This window comes from Eleutherodactylus coqui, chromosome 7 (assembly GCF_035609145.1).
Source record: "Eleutherodactylus coqui strain aEleCoq1 chromosome 7, aEleCoq1.hap1, whole genome shotgun sequence".
In the NCBI taxonomy this organism is placed as follows: Eukaryota; Metazoa; Chordata; class Amphibia; order Anura; family Eleutherodactylidae; genus Eleutherodactylus; species Eleutherodactylus coqui.
In genome coordinates, this window is record NC_089843.1 from 106,742,707 (window position 1) to 106,763,822 (window position 21,116).

At 44.6% G+C, this 21,116-nt stretch overlaps 1 protein-coding gene across 2 annotated transcripts in view; it reads left to right on the forward strand.

The window, feature by feature from the left end:
* Positions 1–21,116, forward strand: part of GPM6A (glycoprotein M6A) — a 314,552-nt gene that overhangs the window by 241,388 nt on the left and 52,048 nt on the right. For both annotated transcript variants that reach the window (XM_066573515.1, XM_066573514.1), the window contains exon 2: positions 12,066–12,258. In XM_066573515.1, the coding sequence (XP_066429612.1) occupies positions 12,066–12,258 (193 nt within the window). The remainder of the gene's footprint in view (positions 1–12,065; positions 12,259–21,116) is intronic.

Below are 21,116 nucleotides of genomic sequence, written 5' to 3' on the forward strand. Positions count from 1 at the left end.
ACAAGAACCACACGCACAAAAAAAGAAAGGAAATGAGAATGAACCCATTGAAATCAATAGGCTCTATTCTCCGCGTTTTGCTTGTGGGATATTTCCACGTGCAAAATCGCGCTCAGGTGAAGGAGCCCTAAGGATGTTAAAAAGGAACATACTCCATTCAAACAATCGCACAATCACATAAGTTCATATTATACACATACACGGCACTGATGCACGCACATTGTACATGCGCACAACACACACAGCTCTAGTACATACACAACTCTGCTACATACACACATACAGCTCTGCTACATGCACACACACCTGCAGCTGGCAAGTTAAACACTGATTTTATTAACCCTAAATCCCCACATGCAAGTGTAGTAATACATGCCCCCCGCCAGCTGCTTCCTGGTTACATGGTTATGGCATCATAAGAGATCTTGCTGCTACTAAAAGCAATTGTCTGTCCCTGTGTGTACAGAGGAGGACCTGCACCGCAGGGTAGATATGTGAGTGATCTCCAATGTTATCTGCTGGAGGGGACTGATCTGGAAGGGAGAGAGAGGACTGTGCAACTGTGGTATGTATGGCGGCAGATTTTCCTGATACTCACTTAGTGCACTGCTGGGATCATTGAGGCAGCGGTCAGGGATCTCTGGATCTATCAGACTCCCCTGATTCTGGACGATAAGGTGCAGATGCTTTTCAGCACAAATGTATCTCTCTAAAAACTCCATCTTATAGTCAGAAAACTATGGTATTTTTAATGTTAAAGGGTTTTTTCTTATTGATGACCTATCTTCAGGGCAGGTCATGAGTATTAGATCAGGGGGGTCTGACACCCTGCTGATCAGCTGTTTCACAGAGCTACTGCTCTCCATACCTGTACAGTAGCCCAGAATGGTATTGCAGTCTCAGGTCGGCTTCACATATTTTGCGTGCGTAATACGCAGAGAATAGATCCCATTGATTTCAATGGGTTCATTCACAGAAGCATTTCAGTCGTGCAAAAAAAATAGAAGATGCTCTATTTTTCTGCATATTTGCGCACCAAAGGTCCCCATAGAAGTCCCCAAATGGGGGCTGCACAAATGCGTGCACAATACGCTAGCAGCTGCGTGACACATGGCGTAATTCTACTGGAAAAAGAACACATCTGGAACTAATTAACCATTTCAATTGGTGCATCTTGTTTGACACTCATAAATGAACATGCCTTGCAGGGGCAAAAAGTACAGTAAAATACGCCAAAGCATCATTCATTCCACTAAAACAAAGCACTCAGGCGCGGGCAAATACGCTTACACCTGTGTGAAGCCGGCTTCAGTCACATTCAGGTGAATGGGACTGAGCTGCAGTACCATTCCTGGTCACTGCATAGTTGATAGAGTTGTACTTCTTCCGGCAAACCTTGGCTCTGGAAAATGGCCGATTTAGTGGGGATGCTGGGTGCCAGAATCCGGCTGATCTGATATTGACTACCTAACTCCTTTCTACATCTACTGTAGTCAACATTAGTGCCGTATCTACTTTCCCCATTTGTGCAACGCTTTAACCCACAATCTGGGGGTAACTTAAGTGGACTCTGCCCTCCTCCTTCGAGTTCTTGTCGGACACCTCTGTTTTTTAGGGTCTAGCGGAGGGATCCCTGCACCTGAATGCTCTTGACCAATCATTGACCAAAGGAAGGCAGATGTACGCTACATGGTGGTCTACCCATGTCTACCCATCTGACCCAGGCCACAGGGCAGAACCTGGACCGTATATTAGGCAGCATCGGTCTAGGGATAGTTTCCAGACGTAACATCAATTCCTATCTGTCGTGCAAGGAAACAAGAATCTGGGAATGCTGCAATTATCTGTTGCTATGGTAACACATAGAGTCCCGCTAGCAGCTCCACCACACCCATTGCTAACTGATGCAGAAAATCACAGCTTCAAAGACAAACATGAATATTTGCATGGGCTTCTCTTCTCCACTCGGAGATCTCCCCCGACAATGTCATGTATAAACCTCTCCCTCGCTGCAGCTGTCCCCGTGAGATGGAAATGTTACTATTGTGCGATGGAAATGTCTGCGAACAACGTTACCGAGTGGTCGTCCGCACAGACTCGCATCATGAGATCTCCAAGTGATGAAGCATGCAAGGCTTACAATCCACCTGCCATTGTTTTCTGTACTCAATAAGCGCTGCAAGGACGAGCACCATTGCTTCATCAATAGGGTTGCCATGGCTGTGCGACTACCATGGAAACACTATTGATATAGCAACAGTGTTTGTTCTTGCAGCTTGTCATTACATGACCGAGATCACCGTGTTCGCGCTCCTTCACATCTGCGTTGGAAGTTTCATTCCGAAGCCCTTCATACATTCCATTAGAGTACTAAAAGGAGCGGTGCGGCACACAGGGCTATTATTTTCGGTAAAATGTTGGACACTATAACAGAAAGCTGGCGTACCCCATGATAGCTGATGGGGTCTGTTAGTATATGGTATCCAGCTAATTTCTTGTTCTGCTCCTAAGGACAGCTCTAGATGACTGTAAGTGCAAAAATGATCATGACAGTGTGACTTTTTGCGCTGTGGAAGTTGCGCTATTGCAAACATTTTAACACAATTTACTGTACTTTCTGCAGTAATGGGGACCGTTCACAGCAGCACTGCACACACCCGTGATTTAAAAGGCTGTGCAGCCTTATTAGTCACCAGAGTTATCAATTTCCCAATGAAATTGCACAATTAATTGCATAATTTTGCACGGATCAGGCGCGCTTTTGCACACTCCCATAGAGTGCTACTGTGCTTTAGGTGCGCGAATGCATGCAAAAAAGGGAGCGAATGCGTGCAAGAATGGAGCATGCCGTTTTGGGGGGGTTTTTGCACGTGCAAAATTTGTCCGCAAAAGCGAATGAGTGGATGAGCCCATTAAAAAATGGGTTCTATTCTCTGCGCAATGTGCACGCAAATACGGAGAAGAAAAAAAAGATCTAGGGGTGTACTGCAGATTTTTACCCCATAGTTTTTTGCTCACACCGAAAGGGGCATTAAACTTCAACTGTGTTTTACCTTTTACGTAATTGCTATTATACTTTGGATAACGGCAATCACGTGACTGGGGACCACTCATCGCGGCCCTTGGTCAGTGTTCCAGGCTTTTGGCTACCTGTAGTACCCAGGCGCAAGGAGAGTTTAAATTTCCTGGGCCCTCCCCAGCTTCCGCGCTTGCGTCTGCCATCTTGCAGATGGACGCATGTGCCGAAGTTGGGGACAGCTACGCGGATAAAGATCCAGTCAGGGGACATCATCGGAGGCCTTAGGTAAGGATCAGATCTGTGAGGGGAGGTGAAACTTTAACTTTTCTTTTACTTTTACGTGATCGCCGTTTTCTATTGGAATAAATCTGTGGGCCTTAGGTACATAATTTCATCTTCCCTCATGGATATGATCCGTGAGGGGAGATGAAACAATTTTTTTTCCTTTTTTTAAAGTTTTTTTTTAACTTTACATGATCGCAGTTATCCATTGGATCATGTGACCGGGAACCGCATACAGCAGCTCCTGGTGATATCTCTCTGCTCTAGGCTACACATGTTAGCCAGGAGCCAGAGAGATTTTAAATTTCCCATATGATGTCTGGCGCGCATGCACAGAAGGCACCGTCGGGACCGGGAGGTCAGAACGCCATGGGACATCGCGGAGGACAGGGGGGAGTACTTTCAGCTGCCCTTATGGATCGGATCCATAAGGGCAGCTGAACCTTTAACTTTTATTTACTTGTTATTGAGTTTCATATGATCGCCGGCATTTAGTAAATGCCGGCGATCATGTGACCGACCACGGATTCTGCAATTCGAGTCCGTTCGTGTGCATTCACCCTCAAGCATCCACAAATGTTATGTATCGCTGTACTGGACATTGACTTTCTACCCCACAGTATTGCTGCCTTGCACATCGGGTAAGAGTTGTCTAACCGTTGTCACTAGAAGTGTTACCAACTTTTGCTTAAAGTTTATGACCCCAGGAATGCGCTTCCTAAATGCATCCCCAGGAATGAGCATCCTTCATGAGGAGGAAGTGTCAATCAGCGGGGGCCGTTCCACCACAGCGTTTAGTAGAGTAACTGAGGTGCATCCTCAGAGGCCAGTGGACCTGCTGTGATTGGAGAATGGAGACAGTCACTGAGGAGCAAGTCAATGGGCTGAGAGAGTGTAAGAGAGAGACAGAAGCCTAAGGAAGTTCAGATTTCTGGTGGCTGCCATTATGGACAATGCAAGTTAGGGCTCCTTCACACTTGCATATGCGTTTTTGCGCACGCCTTGTTGCAATGTATTTGTGCTATGTAGCAGGCCTTGTTGCAATGTATTTGTGCTATGTAGCGGGCTTTTTGCACATATTTCACTGTACATTTTGTGCACGCAACGCATGTTCATTTGCGTGCAGCAGGCGAACATGCCCCAATTTAAATGGCTATTTAGCCTAATAAGTTACAGGTGTCTTATTTTTTCACGGAATTGCACATCCCTTTGCGCATTGAGTGCACATTTGTGCACCTCCCATAGATTTCTATGAGGACCTTTGGTGTGCAAATGTGCAGAAAGAGCAGGTCCTATTTTCTTGCGCACAAAAAAGGAAAAGTGAATGATCTCATTGAAATTTATGGGTGCTTTTCACTGTATATTGTCTGCATAAATTTAATGCACACAAAAATTTGCAAATACGCCATGTGAAGGAACCCTTAGGGTCTGGACTATTGGAGTGAGAAGTGAGACCTCAGAGAGCTAAGGGCCACAGTGTTGGTGAGTCTGAGAGTGACGGCATGTTCTTGGGATTCAGTGGCCGTGCATTGTGGATGGAGTATTGTAACTTGAGACAAGTTCAGCTTTATTAAGTATTTATTGCCTGACTGCCTGGTCAGAGGGGCACAGTAGGGAGCAGTAATGTGTAATGGGATTGGAGGAACAAGGCAAGCATCTGCAGTGGTCATCTAGTATCGCTGCCTGCAATGAACCTTCCTCCTGCTAGCACTTTGCAGACAATTAAATGGTATCAAGTGGTCAGGGTAGTCGAAATTGTGCTTCGAAGAGGGGAAGATCATGATATATTTGCAAAATTTATTGTGTTGCTGTGCTACTGTTGCATGAAGTGCTGTGTCAGTGGTACCCTTAAAGAGACGGAATGCCTTGCAAATGCTTGGAATTTAACTGTGTCGGCCACATACTAGTCACGGACCACTCTTTAGTTGAAACACAAAGTTAGCAGTACTTTTGCAGTAATGGATAGTCAGGGGGAAATTCCTGAGAATGGTAGTGGCCAAGAGGTTGCAAGGACGCTTGCAGGCAGTAGGGCAATCTTGTACAAGAGGCTGGTTTAAAACTGTGAAAGCTGAAGTAGGGTAACCTCTCTGACATCCACTATAGAGGAACTGATTTTGGCAAGAGCCATTAGCCATCTTAAGTGCAACCTGACCTCCTTGGGGACCTAGTGGTGTGATGGGCCCTGGCGAGAAACTGTTAAGTGATCAAGTTGGAGTTCTGCAAAGGTTTCCTTTGTTCAGGTGTCAGTTTCCCACCAAGTCTATATGTAATTATCAAGCATCGTGTAATACCTAAAGTGACCATCAGGAGTCTTGTGCCACAAGGTGAAAAAAGTAATGTCTATGGCATGTAAACTCCAGGTCAACAGTGACAGTTGAAAAGTTTGGTGGAGGAGGAATTATGGGCTGCATTGGTTTTCACAGTTTGGGCTAGGACCCAGTAAATCAAAGTTTTAGTGCCGAAATATATAATTATATTCTAGTGAATGAAACTCTTTTTGTATGTACTGGGACACTAATTCATTTACAGGGCTTATTGTTAGAGATGAGCGAGCACCCAAATGCTCGGGTCTGCGTTATTCGAGTCGAGCTTTTCGGAAAATTCGAGAGCTCTACTCGAGTAACGAACCCCATTGACGACAATGGGAGACTCGAGCATATTTGTATAAGTGACGCCAGGTCCCGAGCTTTTTATTTTTTGGTTCTCTCTCTCTTTCTCTCTCCCTCTCTCTCTCCCTCTCTCTCTCCCTCTCTCTCTCCCTCTCTCTCTCTCTCCCTCTCTCTCTCCCTCTGCCAGCCAGCCAAAAAATTTGCCATTGACGTGCGCTGCGTCATGGCGGGGAGGGGCCAAAACAGGCACGTCGCAGCACGGAGGAGACAAAAACTGGGATGGGGTCGAACACGGCTTGATGCTCGTTCGAGTAACGAACACCATCGAGTATGCTAATACTCCAACGAGCATCAAGCTCGGAAGAGTATGTTCGCTCAACTCTACTTATTGTGCAACCTGGGTGCTCAAAATTCTACTATCATCTGGATTTAGTGGATTGGCTTCTCAGAAGAATATTGAAGAGTGTTGACAAAATTCATTTTAGTTTTCTTTAGACAATTGAGCCAAACCTTTTACAGAATCATTAGAATCACAACATAGCTACAGATAACTACCTGCAAAAATCATGCTACCGATGCACAGTTGGCTGAATATATGACGAGGCACATACCTCTTCATGTGTTCAGTGCATACTGGTCACTGAGCTGTACGCCTGGTTGTGACAAAGTTCACATTTTTGGCACCTTGTGTTGCCAATTATACATAAATCTGTCAGTCCGGGTCGGCCATGCCCCTCCTGACACCCCCCACAACCACCACACACACTTTTTGAAAAACTGCCGGGCCGGTGCAGAAGGCTGAAAAGCAGTAAGTCTGATCATGTCATGGTATTGTCAGGTCAAAATACAGTAGATGAAGGAAGTGTGATGAAGTCATTGTGTGCCCACCCTACACCATCTGGCAATCTCTGAATGTTTTGTACTACACCGAGCAGCATAGCTCTGCAGCTGCTGTACTTGGCTTGGGATGCAGTTTTGGAAAAATGTAGATTCCAGGAACATGTAATCATTTCCTAGGTGAGCGTGTGATGTATTGTTGCTAACAGCTCACTGCAGGAATGGAAGCTGTAAAATTAGCTAAAATACTAAATGCATTATCATATCAAAGCAATAGTGTGGCTTATCGGATGACTTATTCTTGGGTGGCATTTCATTTGTAATTACTGTAATCTTACTAAATCTACAAACATGCAATGAAGACCTCCTTGTGAGATGTGACATAATTAATAATCCCTATAAGAACTGTCGTGAACCTTTGCTTACAGACATTTTTCAAACTTCGTTTTACATGTAAACTTGTTAGAATAGTATCAGGTTTTAAAAAGATACTATGACTTAGGCGCTTGCATATTTTGCCTCATTATTTTCTCTTGTATAGATCAAGATTTCAGTACTGAATTATTGTCCAAGACAGTTGTGTGTATACAGTAAGTGAGAGCGGACCTCGTAGTCCTATTATAATACCACCCAGGAAAAAAGGGTCTGGTGTTTTCCCCTTCCAGACTTTCCATGATACTTGGACCAATGCCTCACTCCTTGTTTGCTAACGATGCAGTTGCTCTGTAGAGAGGGAGTCTTATGGGGCCTATACACTTTTAGGCTGGGTTCACACAGGGCGGATTTGCTGCGGTTTTGCTGCGGTTTTTCCGTTGCGGTTTTGCCGCAGAAGAACTGCTTCTGCGGCAAAACCGCTTCAAAGGTTAATTTGTGCTTGCAGATTTTCCTGCGGATTTTCTTGCGGTGCGTTCACACATCGCTGATTTGCTGCAAATTTTGGTGCATATCTGCAGCAGATTTCACCACTTGAGTTTGATTTCACTTAAAGAGTTGAAATCTGCTGCAGATTGGCATAAAAATCGAAAAAGTGGAAGCACACTCTTAACTGTCGGATGAACGATCGTTTGTCTGACTGCTATTTCCACAGACACCCCACACATAAATGGTGTGACTACTAATAAAATTAAGGCCTCAGTCACACGGGCGCATCGGCACCCGTACACCGGCGCCGATGCGCCCGTGTGACTGACACCAGCAGACGGACATACCTGCAGACAGCCGTCTCTCTGCAGCGCCGGAGAAAAGAACATGTGACCGGCTCCATTGCCGGTCATGTGTTCTTTCCTCCGGCGCTGCAGAGAGACGGCCGTCTTTAGGTACGTCCGTCTCCTTCCTGCAGTCACACGGGCGCATCGGCGCCGGTGTACGGGTGCCGATGCACCCATGTGACTGAGGCCTAATTCTGTTGACCCTCTATACAGCTACATGGAAATATTATCTGATCCCCATTCACAACTTTGTTGCCACTGCATTTTCCGTATACTTCAATAGAAAGATGGCTGCTTTGCAATGTCCCCAGTGAATTATAGGGAAAATGCATCAGTCAGGAATTAGTAGACTCCCATTTACCCAATAAGTGTAGATCCAGAATGTAAGTGGTGGGTTGGGTGTCCACTGATGGCTTGACCTGCTTCCATGTTGGCCAGTCTGAGCCTAGCTGTTTTTAGGGAGTTAAGCTGCAGCCATACACTTGTGGTGGCTTATCTCCTGGGGAACAAAAGAATCAGGTGTTCAAAGTCATCATCTCAATGCATCAGTTGAGTCACCCCCATTACACATTAGATCAGTGTTCCCAAACTCCAGTCCTCAGGGACCGCCAACAGGTCATGTTTTCAGGATTTCCTCAGTATTGCACAGGTGATGTAATTATTGTCGGTGCCTCAGACATAGCCACAGGTCTGCTTACTGTAGGATATGCAGAGAACATGACCTGTTGGTGGTGCTTGAGGACTGGAGTTGAGAAACACTGCATTGAAGAGTTGCCAGACCCCCCAGTTATTGGTGGTTCGGATATCTGGACTCCTATTTTTGGGGGGAACCTGTGTAAAGGTGTCCATACACATTAAACACTAAATGCACTTTAAATATATGCTGTACTTACTGTTGTGATTCAGCCCCCAGGTAGCGGACAGCAGCTGCAATGGATAAAAATATAGCAAAAATAGAGCATTATATCAGCTACATAAAAGCTATTTATACAGTACATGTTCCTGAATAGTTCCTTTAAACCCATCTAATAAGGCCTCCAAATTGGCTATAATCCAATAAAAAGGTGCTAATGCAGTACAATGCTTATATGATTTTAATTAGTAGACTTTCTGTATGTGTCAATGATCTGACATAGAGCATTAAGGCCGGCTTGCAATACACAGTGAATAGAACCCCTTTGATTTAAATGGGTTCATTTACATCCGCGAATTACCTGCGCATTTTAGTCATACAAAAAACCCAAAAAACGCATGCTCTATCTTCCTGCGTATTTCTGCGGAATTGCGCTGGAAAAAGAACACATCTGGAACTCAGACTAATTAGCAATTTCAGGCATCAGTGCATTTTTTTTCGCACACAAAAAGTGCAGTGAAATATGCTGATGCAAAAACGCAACGTTTGTTCCGTGAAAATGCAGTGTTCACACACGCTCAAATACGCAAATGCTTGAGTGAAGCTGGCCTAAGGCCCAATGTCCACGGCACACGCAGATTTTCAATGCAGATATCTGCAGCGGATGTACTGCTGATCATCTTAAAGCTGATTTTTTAATGGCTTGCAGGTGTATTTTCATCTCCCGTAGAGATGAATGGAGCCACATCTGCCCGGGATCCACGATAAAATGGAGCATACTGCAATTTTAGATCTGCGAGGGCAGGGTTTAATTCAGTTGCGGATGCCCCACTGTTTCCATGCAGACATTGGGCTTAATGTTCTTCCATATGTGCAGTTTCTCAAGTTGTGTTGTAAAAGAAATAAATTAGCAAATATTGAAGACTGTTCACACTACCATTGAGCGCCTTCATCAGGGATTTCAACAGGGTATCTATAAATTTTAATAGCAACAATGGTGCAGCTAAAGCAACTAAAATGATTGAATCAATGGAGTCTGTTGGTGATCTGTTGGATATGTCGGGAGTAGAGATGAGCGGGCGTACTCGATAAGGGCAAAATACTCGAGCGAGTACCTTTTGTGAGTACCTGCCTGCTCGTCTCAAAAGATTCAGGTGCCTGCAGGGGGCGGGGAGAGGCGGGGGGAGTGGGGAGGAACGTGGGGGGGGGGGGATCTTTCTCTTTCTCCCCCCGCTTACACCTGCTCAGTCCTGCAACTCACCGCTCACCCCCGCCGGCACCCGAATCTTTAGAGATGAGCGGGCAGGTACTCGCAAAAGGCAATACTCGCTCGAGTATTTGCCCTCAGTGAGTATGCTCGCTTATCTCTAGTTGGGAGCCATGAGGTTTGTGTGGATATAATATAATTAACCCCCTGCTTATATACATACCATATTTTTCTTACTATAAGGCTTCATTCACACGGGCGTGACGATTTTCAACCAGCCGTGTCATGGCCACAACGCAGCCGAAAATCGTGTGAACGGCTGCAACTCCCGTTTTAACACCCGTTCAGATAGCCGAGGCTGCAAGTGCATATACGCTAAAGTCCCACCGTCTTTCCGCCCCCTCTCCAACTCTTGCCGGCTTATGACAAGGGGCGGTCCAGGATCTTAACAGAGCTAGTCCCACCACCTCTCCGATGCAGCCTATGGAAGCTGACAGGAAGGGGGAAGGGGCAGGACTTTAGCACACTAGGTCCCGCCCTATCCCACCCCCTCCCATTGCAGACAGTCACACTGCTAAACTCCCTCCCACCTCCATTCTCTGACAGCTACAATAGGTTCCCATAGGAGTCTATGGCAGCGGTCGTTGTGTTCCGGACGAAGATAGTTCCAGAACTATCTTTTCTGGCCGGTGTAGAAACGTCCAGCTAGAATGTGCACCGTATGCTCTATCTTTGCCGGCCGGCCATTTTTTGCATTGGGAATATGCATATCTGAACTGATGCATTGGGAAGCAATGCATCAGATGGGTAGCGTATATCGGCTGGCCGTGAAAACGTGGCCGTTATATGCTCGTGTGAAAGAGCCCTAAAATGCAGTTTTTAACAGGATAAAACTTGCTGAAAAGCGTCTTTATCATCCAGAGGTAGGGGGGTCTGATAAACCCAGAGAACCCTGACCACTACCTAAATGATACGGCAGTGCGCTGATCGATCAATCATCGGGAGAACTCTGCAGCCATACATACCGTGGCTACACAGTCCTCCCTCTTCCTACCGATCAGTCCAGCAGATAACACTGGAGATCATTCACATATCTCCCTGGAGTGCAGGTCCTCCTCTGCACACACAGGGACAGATAACAGCACAGGTCTTGCAGTAGTAGCAAAATATTTCATTTAATGATGGCATAACTATTTGACCAGAAAGTAGATAGAGGGGGTGATGCTAATTAAATCAGTGTTTAACAAGCCAGATGTGTGTGTGCATGTAATAAAGCTGTATGTGCTTATGTGAATGCTGCAGAGCTATGTGCATGTAGTAGAGTGCAAAGTAAAAGAAGAAAAGAGAAATCCAAATCAATATTTGGTATGATTGCCCTTTACCTTCCAAACAGCATCAATTCTTCTAGGTGCACTTCTCGGATTATAATCAGGTGTATGATCAACCACTTATACCAAACAGGTGATACTGCTCATCATTTGCATATGTAGATTAAAACTCATAGTGTGCATTACTATGAAACCATAGAGTGTTTGGTGAAGATCCGTAAATCTTGATTTTTAAATATTGGGGTCTGTAAATGAAAAAGATTGGTATTGTTTTAATGGACTGAGTGTGGATGACACTGGAAATAACAATAACCTTTGTATAGCAACATGGTAGAAAACATCATAGCGTTGCTTGAGGTTCAGTATTATATGCCGTTCCATTATATGCTGCGCATTATAGATGCAGCCAATGCAGCAGAGTAAAGATTGTCATTTGGTATGATGGGATATATTATATATTGAGCTGTAATTTGTGTCTGTGTACAATACAGTGTGTATCATAGCTCAGCGGGTTACCAAACATCACTTACTATAATAATATTGAAGTTCTCTCTCTTTATCTATACACACACCTATTATGATATGCAAATGAATTCTGTACTGTACAGTAAGTAGATAAAGTATACTGAGGTTGAATCTAAGATCAATGTAACATTTTTTTTATCTCTAATATTCTCATTAAAGTCAATTTCACCTTGTATCTCTTTTTCTTTTGTTTGAAGGTTGCTTCGAATGCTGCATAAAATGCCTTGGGGGTATTCCGTATGCATCATTGATTGCTACTATCTTGCTCTATGCCGGGGTTGCACTGTTCTGTGGCTGTGGTCACGAGGCTCTATCAGGCACTGTCAACATTCTGCAGACCTATTTTGAAATGGCAAGAACTGCCGGGGACACACTTGACGTCTTTACCATGTGAGTCATAGTATTAAAATATAACAAATGTATCTAAAGAAGTTTAATAAATGCAAAGATCATGTAAGTAACAGATGAATGTTTTCTAGAGCTCTGCTTGTATGCACATTCCTGTTTCTCCTGTTATTTTTTACTTTCGAGCGAGAATATGTGATTTGTTGCACTGATTGTCTAGCATTGTATCTGTTCCCCAAGGCCATAGCAGCAGAAAAAAGTCAATTTTGATTCTGCCCTGTCCTTCAAATAATATATCTAAGCCTATACCACCTCCTGCTATCTCCAACTGTAAAACATCTCTCAAACCTGCACTTTCCTCAATGTTGCAATAAACAAAATTGCTACCGTATACCATCATCATCTCCCACCTAGACTACGGCAATGTCATTCTCTGTGACCTCCCATCCAACACACAGCGCCCACCTGACTAATTGTCCTCTTCCCCTGTGACTCGTCTGCTAGTACTTTCACTGGCTACCCACCGAATTTAGTTCAAAATATTAACAATGATATATGGGTCTGTCTTTTATGATACACAGTCATCTCTAAAGACCTATTTACACGTAAAGATAATCTTTCAAACGGCTGAAAGTTTTTACAATCTATTTGCATAAAGTGTTAATGGCCATTAACACTTTATCATCTTCAGTTGCATGTAAAAGGGCCTCTATGAGCTGTTTGCAGAGCCCAGCATGTGATTAATAACACACCAAGCTGTGCACACGGCTGCATTGTTCTGCTCTCCGCTGTCAGCAGATTACAGTGTTATCTGCTGACTCTCATGGAGTTAACAGCGTGCAGCCTACTGAGAGATAAATGTGTTTGCTTTACCTCTCAGTAATTGAACCATGGATTTTAGGTTCACTCGGGGGCGCTGTGGGGCGGGGGGTTGCAGAAGGGAGTGGGGGGTAGCAGCACGGAACAGGTGGGAGCTCTCTCTCTCTCCCTCTCCCCCCCCCCACTCCCCTCTGCAACCCCCCGCTCACACAAAGCGCCCCCGAGTACTTTTCACCTGAGTAGTGAAGTACTCGAAAATCGCGGTGCTCGATTGCGAAATTGCCCTTACCGAGTACGTTCGCTCATCTCTACTACCTACCCATGGGTAAGCACAATATGAGGCATTTTGCTGTCAAAAATGCCTCCCACCATTTGTGTTAAGTAGCGATCAATGTGTTTTACTGTCCCGTTGGAAACAGTGGGTAATGCGTTTCGAGAAACACAAAAAGATAGGACATTGCTTATGTCTATGACTCCATTCAAAAGAATGGGGTTCATAGTCGCATGAGATTTGTGCATCTCATAACGCACAAATCTTGAGAAACTGGTCTTATGTTTGGTGGGTTTTTTTGCTTTTTTTTTCTCATATATTTCGAAAGACTTATACTTGGTTTGCAGTATGTCCTATATTAAAGTTTCTGGCTCAAGCTCTCTCCCAGCACTGAGCAACTGGTCTTTCTCATGAAGGAGCACAAGCTCTGTTCTCCTTCCCCACTCATCTTTCAGAGGCTGTGTAGCACAACCACGCCCACTCAATACTACACAGCTATTTCTCATCCTCTCTGTGTAGTTGTTGCTTATTTATCTTCCCTGGTGATAAGGGCTGGAAATTCCCCAGGAGTGAATTACAGTCCTCTGTAATAGTAGCTTTCACTGCTCTGCTCTCCTCAACCATTCCCCGACAGGGTTATACAACCCTCTGTAATAGCTAAGTGAAAAGGCAATGAATGCACATTCACAACAGAAGAGACAGCTAGGGGAGGAGCTGTCAGTTTACTCTGACAGAGTTTTGAAGATTTCAGTATTTCAGTCTGCAGTGCCTTGGAACACAATACAAGCATAGAAACCAAACAAACAGAAGTTTTAAATGAAAATCAATTGCAAAAAGACTTTATTTCCCCAAAAAAATTGTTTAAAAGAAAAGAACAAGTGCAAAGGTGTACATAGCCTTTAATCCCTTAACCCCTTAGTGACCAGCCCATAGTGGTTTTACGTCCTGGCTAAGTGGGCTTTAATCCCCAAGGACCAGAGGCGTAACTTGAAGCTTCTGGGCCCCATGGCAAAATCTATAACAGGGCCCCCAACTATAATGCTTTATTCATAGTACTAGGCTTCCTATATGGAGAAGAAAGACCTTATGGGCTCCCTAAGGCTCCTGGGCCCAGGTGCAACCTCATCCTGTGCATCCTTTATAGTTACGCCCATGCCAAGGACATAGAAACATGCATCCACTGGGGATTAAAGCCACATGAGCTATGGATGTGACAGCTCCCTACTGCTGGCTTTCGGAGGTAGCCGACAACATGGAGCTGTCATTTTGGGCCGCGGGGAGCCCTCCGCAGTAACATGATTGTCGGTATCCATGGGATACTGGCGATCACATTAAAGTAAATAAAAAGTTTTTAAAAGTTAGGGTTTCAGCTTCCCTTACGGATTGCACCCGAGTTGATCTGGTCCATAACGAACCCTCCACCGTCTGCTGCGCATGCGTGCCAAAGGGAAAATAGCAACCCATGCACAGAAGCCCAAATCGCCTGGGAGATTTAAAATCTCCTGTCTTCTGGCTACAGATGTTAGCCGGGAGACAAGAGATGTCACCGGGGACTGCAACGGATACCGACAATCATGGAAACGTTAAAGGAGATGTCCCGCGCCGAAACGGGTTTTTTTTTTTTTAAACCCCCCCCCCGTTCGGCGCGAGACAACCCCGATGCAGGGGTTAAAAAAACCACCCGCACAGCGCTTACCTGAATCCCGGCGCTCCGGTGACTTCTCTACTCACCGCTGAAGATGGCCTCTTCCTCCGTGGACCGCAGCTCTTCTGTGCGGTCCACTGCCGATTCCAGCCTCCTGATTGGCTGGAATCGGCACGTGACGGGGCGGAGCTACACGGAGCTACACGGAGCCCCATAGAGAACAGCAGAAGACCCGGACTGCGCAAGCGCGGCTAATTTGGCCATCGGAGGCCAAAAATTAGTCGGCACCATGGAGACCAGGACGCTAGCAACGGAGCAGGTAAGTAAAAAACTTTTTATAACTTCTGTATGGCTCATAATTAATGCACAATGTATATTACAAAGTGCATTATTATGGCCATACAGAAGTGTATAACCCCACTTGCTGCCTCGGGACATCTCCTTTAAAAAGTAAAAGTTTCATCTCCCCTCATGGAGCGGAACCATGTGGGGAGACAAAAATACTCCCCTAAAGTCCCCCAAAGCCCCCCAAAGTGCCGGGCATCAGGGAAGTAGAAGTATATGCCAAATAGCTTTTGGCATAGTAACCTGCAGGGCCCAAAGTGATTGGTCCCTGCTGACATGGGTGGCTGTGATATACCTATCACAGCCATCCATGTCATTTGCTTAATAAATATGACACACGGTTAGTCCTGCATATCTCTCTCCCTTCACTGAGAGAGATTTGTTACAGGAGACAGATAGCAGCGAAAAACCTTGTGGTATATAGAAAGTGAAAAACAAAACAAAACACAATCACCCTATCATCGCCGTCCCTCATATCCTCATCTCCACCCTATATCCACGTCTGTTTTTTGGGGAGGGTTAATTTCTTTTTGTCGACGCCCATCTTATCTAAAATGGAGGGTAGACGTTACATCCTAGAGCAGGCGTATGCGCTACTGTTCGCTAGTAGTTCTGGTAGCGATAATGCGTCAGAAGAGGAGTTATTTTCCGATAGCGACGACTCAACCATCAGCCCCAAGGAGGTTGAGGAGGAGTTGGGGCAACAGGGCCGAGAAATGCAATGCTTCCCACAATGTGGAGTTCTGCTAATTTATTTTCACCCCACATCCCCCAATTTACCGCGACTCCAGGCGTTAATACGGACGGCGTTAATTTTTCCCCAATTAATTTTTTTTCAATTTTTTCATCAGTGACAGCGTCCTGGAGCTTATTGTCCAGCAGACTAACATCTACGCTGGACAATGTATTACAGACCACTCCATGTCCGTATATTCTAGGACGTGGGCTGCCATAAATGTCCCAGAGCTTAAACAATTTGGGGGAATTGTCCTATTAATGGGACTCGTAAGAAAAGTCCTCAATGCGCTCCTATTGGTCCACGAGTGCCGTTCACGCGATGCCCATATTTGCGTCAGTAACGACCCGACGCAGATTTCAGAACATTATGCATTTTATTCATTTTGCTGATAATGCCCAAATTTCCCCCCAGAAATGACCCGGATAATGCAAATTGAGGCCCTAATATCCCTATTAACCCTTTCCAATCCACTGTCCGATGTCTGAAGACATTCTGATTGAAGGTTGTACAGTTCCGATGTCGGAAGACGTCCAGCAGGAAATTCTTATTGCATATTACTGCCCACTCTGATGTTGAGGGCCTCTCCAGCATGGGCCTCTCCACGGCACCATTGTATAATGGCAGACAGAGAAAGCCCCTAGAAAAACCCTGAATCCAAAATTGGATTGCAAAGGTTTAAAAGATTCCTTTAAAAATATTTACAACCCAGAAAAAAATTTGTCCGTGGACGAGTCGCTTATAAGCTTTAAGGGCCGTCTATCATTCCGCCAAATTATACCCTTAAGTACCACATGTATACCGGCAACTATTACGCCAGTCTCCAACTTTACAAAGCCTTATACAACGCAGATACAGGGGCCTGTGGAACTGTGCGCAAAAACAGGGTGGGATTCCCACAACCCCTGGTGTCCAGGCGCATAGAAAGGAGGGTATCTTATGCGCTGGCAAATGACCCTCTACTTGCCGTAAAATGGCATGACAGGAAAGACGTTTTTATATTCTCTCCACTGTGCACGCAGAAACCTCCGTTGCAGTAAGGGCTCACACCCAGTTGCGTTTTTTGACGCTGTGATATCGCTGCATTTTTTTTAACTCGAATGTCAATGGGACTTTCCAATGTTAAAAACGTATCGCAAGTTTGTGCTTTGCGATTTTTGTGCGATGCGTTTTTAAAATTAGAAAGTCCCATTGACATATGTATTAAAAAAAACGTAGTGATATCGCAGCATTTAAAAAAAAAGGGGGGGGGGGGGTAGGAGCCCTAAGGGAGAGGGGGGCTGCAATGGAGAAAGCGAAAACTGTCTGTGTGATGGATTACAATAAATTTATGGGGGGCGTAGATCTGTCGGACCAGGCGCTTCAGCCGTATCTCGTGAACTGCAAAACCAGAGCATTGTATAAAAAGGTAGCGATCTACCTGATACAGATCGCTACATATAATGCGTACGTAATTTATAAGACATCCCAGGGCACGCTGAGTTTCCTTCAGTTCCAGGAGCAGCTTATAGAGCACCTTTTGTTTGAGACCACAGCACCTCTGGATGCATTACAGTCCGGGGAGTTGCAAAGGCTCACAGCGCGCCATTTTCTGCATCCCATCCCTGAAACTACAGGCAAAAAATACCCCCCAAAAAGCTGTCGGGTTTGCAGCAAACAAGGGAGGAGGAGGGATGCATGATTTTATTACCCCATGTGCCCATCCAAGCCAGGCCTCTGTAATTACTCCTGCTTTGAAACCTACCATACCGTTTTACATTATTAATTTTATTTAAAGGGGTTGTCTCGTGAAAGCAAGTGGGGTTCAGCACTTCTGTATGGCCATATTAATGCACTTTGTAATATACATCGTGCATTAATTATGAGCCATACAGAAGTTATTCACTTACCTGCTCCGTTGCTGGCGTCCCCGTCGCCATGGATCCGTCTAAATTCGCTGTCTTCTGGCGTTTTTAGACGCGCTTGCGCTGTTCGGTCTTCTCCCTGGTGAATGGGGCCGCTCGTGCCGGAGAGCTGGTCCTCGTAGCTCCGCCCCGTCACGTGTGCTGATTCCAGCCAATCAGGAGGCTGGAATCGGCAATGGACCGCACAGAGCCCACGGTGCACCATGGGAGAAGACCCGCAGTGCATCGTGGGTGAAGATCCCGGCAGCCATCTTGGTAAAGGAAGAAAGAAGTCGCCGCAGCACGGGGATTCGGGTAAGTAATAAACTTTTTTTTTTTTAACCCATCCCTTGGGTTTGAATTAAAAAAAAAAACCGTTTCGGCGTGAGACAACCCCTTTAATATATAGGGAGGGGGGAATCCTTTTCAGTGAGTCAATTTTTTGCAATGGGGCCTGGAATTTATTCAGTTGCGCCCTGAAATCCAATGGGTGTTCCCTCCATTATAAGCCTAGCTATGTGTCCTATCATTTTGGCAGCTCAATGCCTCTACAAATGTGTGCTATGGGGCCTAAATCACCTTCAAGCAAAATGTCTGTTCTGAAAGCCACCGGCTGCTCCTTTCATTTTGGGCCTCGTTGTGCATACAGACATAATATTAGGGCCACAATGGGTATGTTTCTGAACACAGGATAAACAGTGTTATCGATTTTGGGGTACAAGTCTTCACTCATATGTGTGCTGTAGAAAAAAAACTATTTTTAAAATTACACAATTGCCAAAAAATGAAAATTGTAATGTTTTTCGTCTTCCTTGCTTAAATTTATTCAAAAACTGTGGGATCAAAATGTATAATTCACCCATAGATTAATTCTTTAAGGGGTCTAGTTTTCAAAATGGGGTCATTTGTGGGGGTTCTCTATTGTTTTGGCTGTCGTCTTAGCTCAATGTTCGATCTAGGAGACCTGTTGGTCTTTTATTTTCAGTGCCACTCCTGTGCTACAATTGACCTCTACACCACTGTACACTAGTATGGTCAATTGTTGGAAGGAGCACAGTGTACCCCAGATGTGTGGCTGTATTCCCAAGCAATTTGGGGGATGTTGCTACATTGGGGTACTTTCTGCAGGGCAAAATAGTGAATCCGATTTTTACTTCCAGTAACTTTTAATGGGAGTTGGAATCAGCCATCTTAATTCACGATGATTTTGGTGAAATCGACCCAATCCCAACATAAACTGATTATTTCACTAAACGCTCATGTAATACATTGGGTATTTTCGAAATACTAATTCATGGAGGAAACATGCAATCCATAAATATACCCCTACTGTGCCAGCTGTGCTGTCTAGTGCCCATAAATACTGTACTGCATAAATAATAACAATAGTACCTCTAAATGATAGTATCACACACCTGATAGATCACAACAAATAACATCATACCGATTGCAGATTACTTGATTCTGCACTGCTGATGAGAGGTAGGCGCGTGGCTTGTCTCCCTCTTTCCCTCTGTGGTGTGTCCTTCCCTCTTCACCAGACAAATCCTGGTTATACTAGAAAGTCAGATGGAGAAAGTCAGTGCCTAGTTGGAAATATGGCCCTTCTTTCCAGTGGTTTAACCCCTTGAGTGGTGGGTTTCCTACCACCCTGTCGTGCCCACCAGGGCAGGTTTTTTAAAATGGTCTAATCATTGAATTTCAACTAATTTTGCAGTTGCATCTCAAGAGCCATAACTTTTTCATTTTTCCATTGACATGGCCATATAAGGGCTTGTTTTTTGTGGGGTTAAATAATGTATTAACTTCCTTCTCTGGGTCATTACGACGCATGGATACCACATGTGTGACTGTATTTTTGATTTTTTACAAAGTAAAGGGAGACAAGTGTTTTTATTTTTATTTTTTATTTTTTTTTTTACTTTTTTTTTTTTTTGTCCCTTTAGGGGACTTCCACAGGGACCCATCAGGACCCCTGATCACATTCCGGGGGTCCGATGGTGACAGCCCTTTACATGCTGCAGCGACAGCCCTTTACATGCTGCAGTCACATAGACTGCAGCATGGGGGATTTATGCTGCAGTCTATGTGATTTATTGGGGATTTTCATTTCCATTTTTCAAAAGCTATAACTTTTTTATTTGTCCGTCGACATGACCGTATGAGGGCTTGTTTTTTTATGTCTCGAACTGTAGTTTTTATTGCTGCCATTTTTGGGTACATAGACTATATTGTAAAACTTTTAGTAATGTTTTTATGATAGCAGGGAGAGAAAACACATCAATTCTGCCATAGTTTTTTTGTGTTTTTTTTTAACAGCGTTAATTATGCAGCATAAGGCCTCATGTCCATGGGGAAATTCGGGCCCACGTGGATTCTCCATGCAGAATTCTGCAGCGGGTCCCTCCCTTCCTACAGACATGAGGCCTGAAAATAAAATTTTACTTACCTGTCCGTACGCTGCTGATCTGCCCTCCGTCGCGGCTGGATCTTCTTTCTTTGGCCCGGTGAATGTGCTCGGCACGCTGGCAGCATGCACTCTTTTTTTTGTTAAACTCCTGCTCTCCCGTGGCAGGTGTGCCGCGGATCCAGACAGCTTCCATAGGCTTCAATAGAAGCCTGCGGGGGACCCGCACTAGAATGGAGCATGCTGCGGGTGTTTTCCCGCACATGCAATCCGCGCCTCAGGGGAAAATAACATCCGCAGGTATTTAATTACCTTTTTTTGGAAATTATTATTTTTTTCTAAATCGCTGCATTCAAAGTCCTCTAACTTTTTTATTTTTCCATAGACAGAGCTTTGTGAGGGCTTGTTTTTTGCGAGATGAGCTGTAGTTCTTATTAGTACCATTTTGGGGTACATACGGCTTTTTTGATCACTTTTATTGCGTTTTTTATGGTTTTTAATGCCTTTTGTCATACAGGATAAAAAGCGTGTTCACTTTATTGTACGCATTGTTACGGATGTGACAATACCAAATATGTAGGATTTAATTTTTTTTTATCCTACTATGGGAAAAAGCACAAAAAGGGTTTTTTTTTTACATTTTTCTTTTTTTACATTATTTTTATCCTTTTTTTACACTTATGTCCCTGTAGGGGACTTGTACAATAGAACCTATGATCGCTCTGATATAGCATTGCAGGACTTCTGTCCTGCAATGCCTTATGGCTTGTTATAGCGATCACAAGCAATGGCAATGT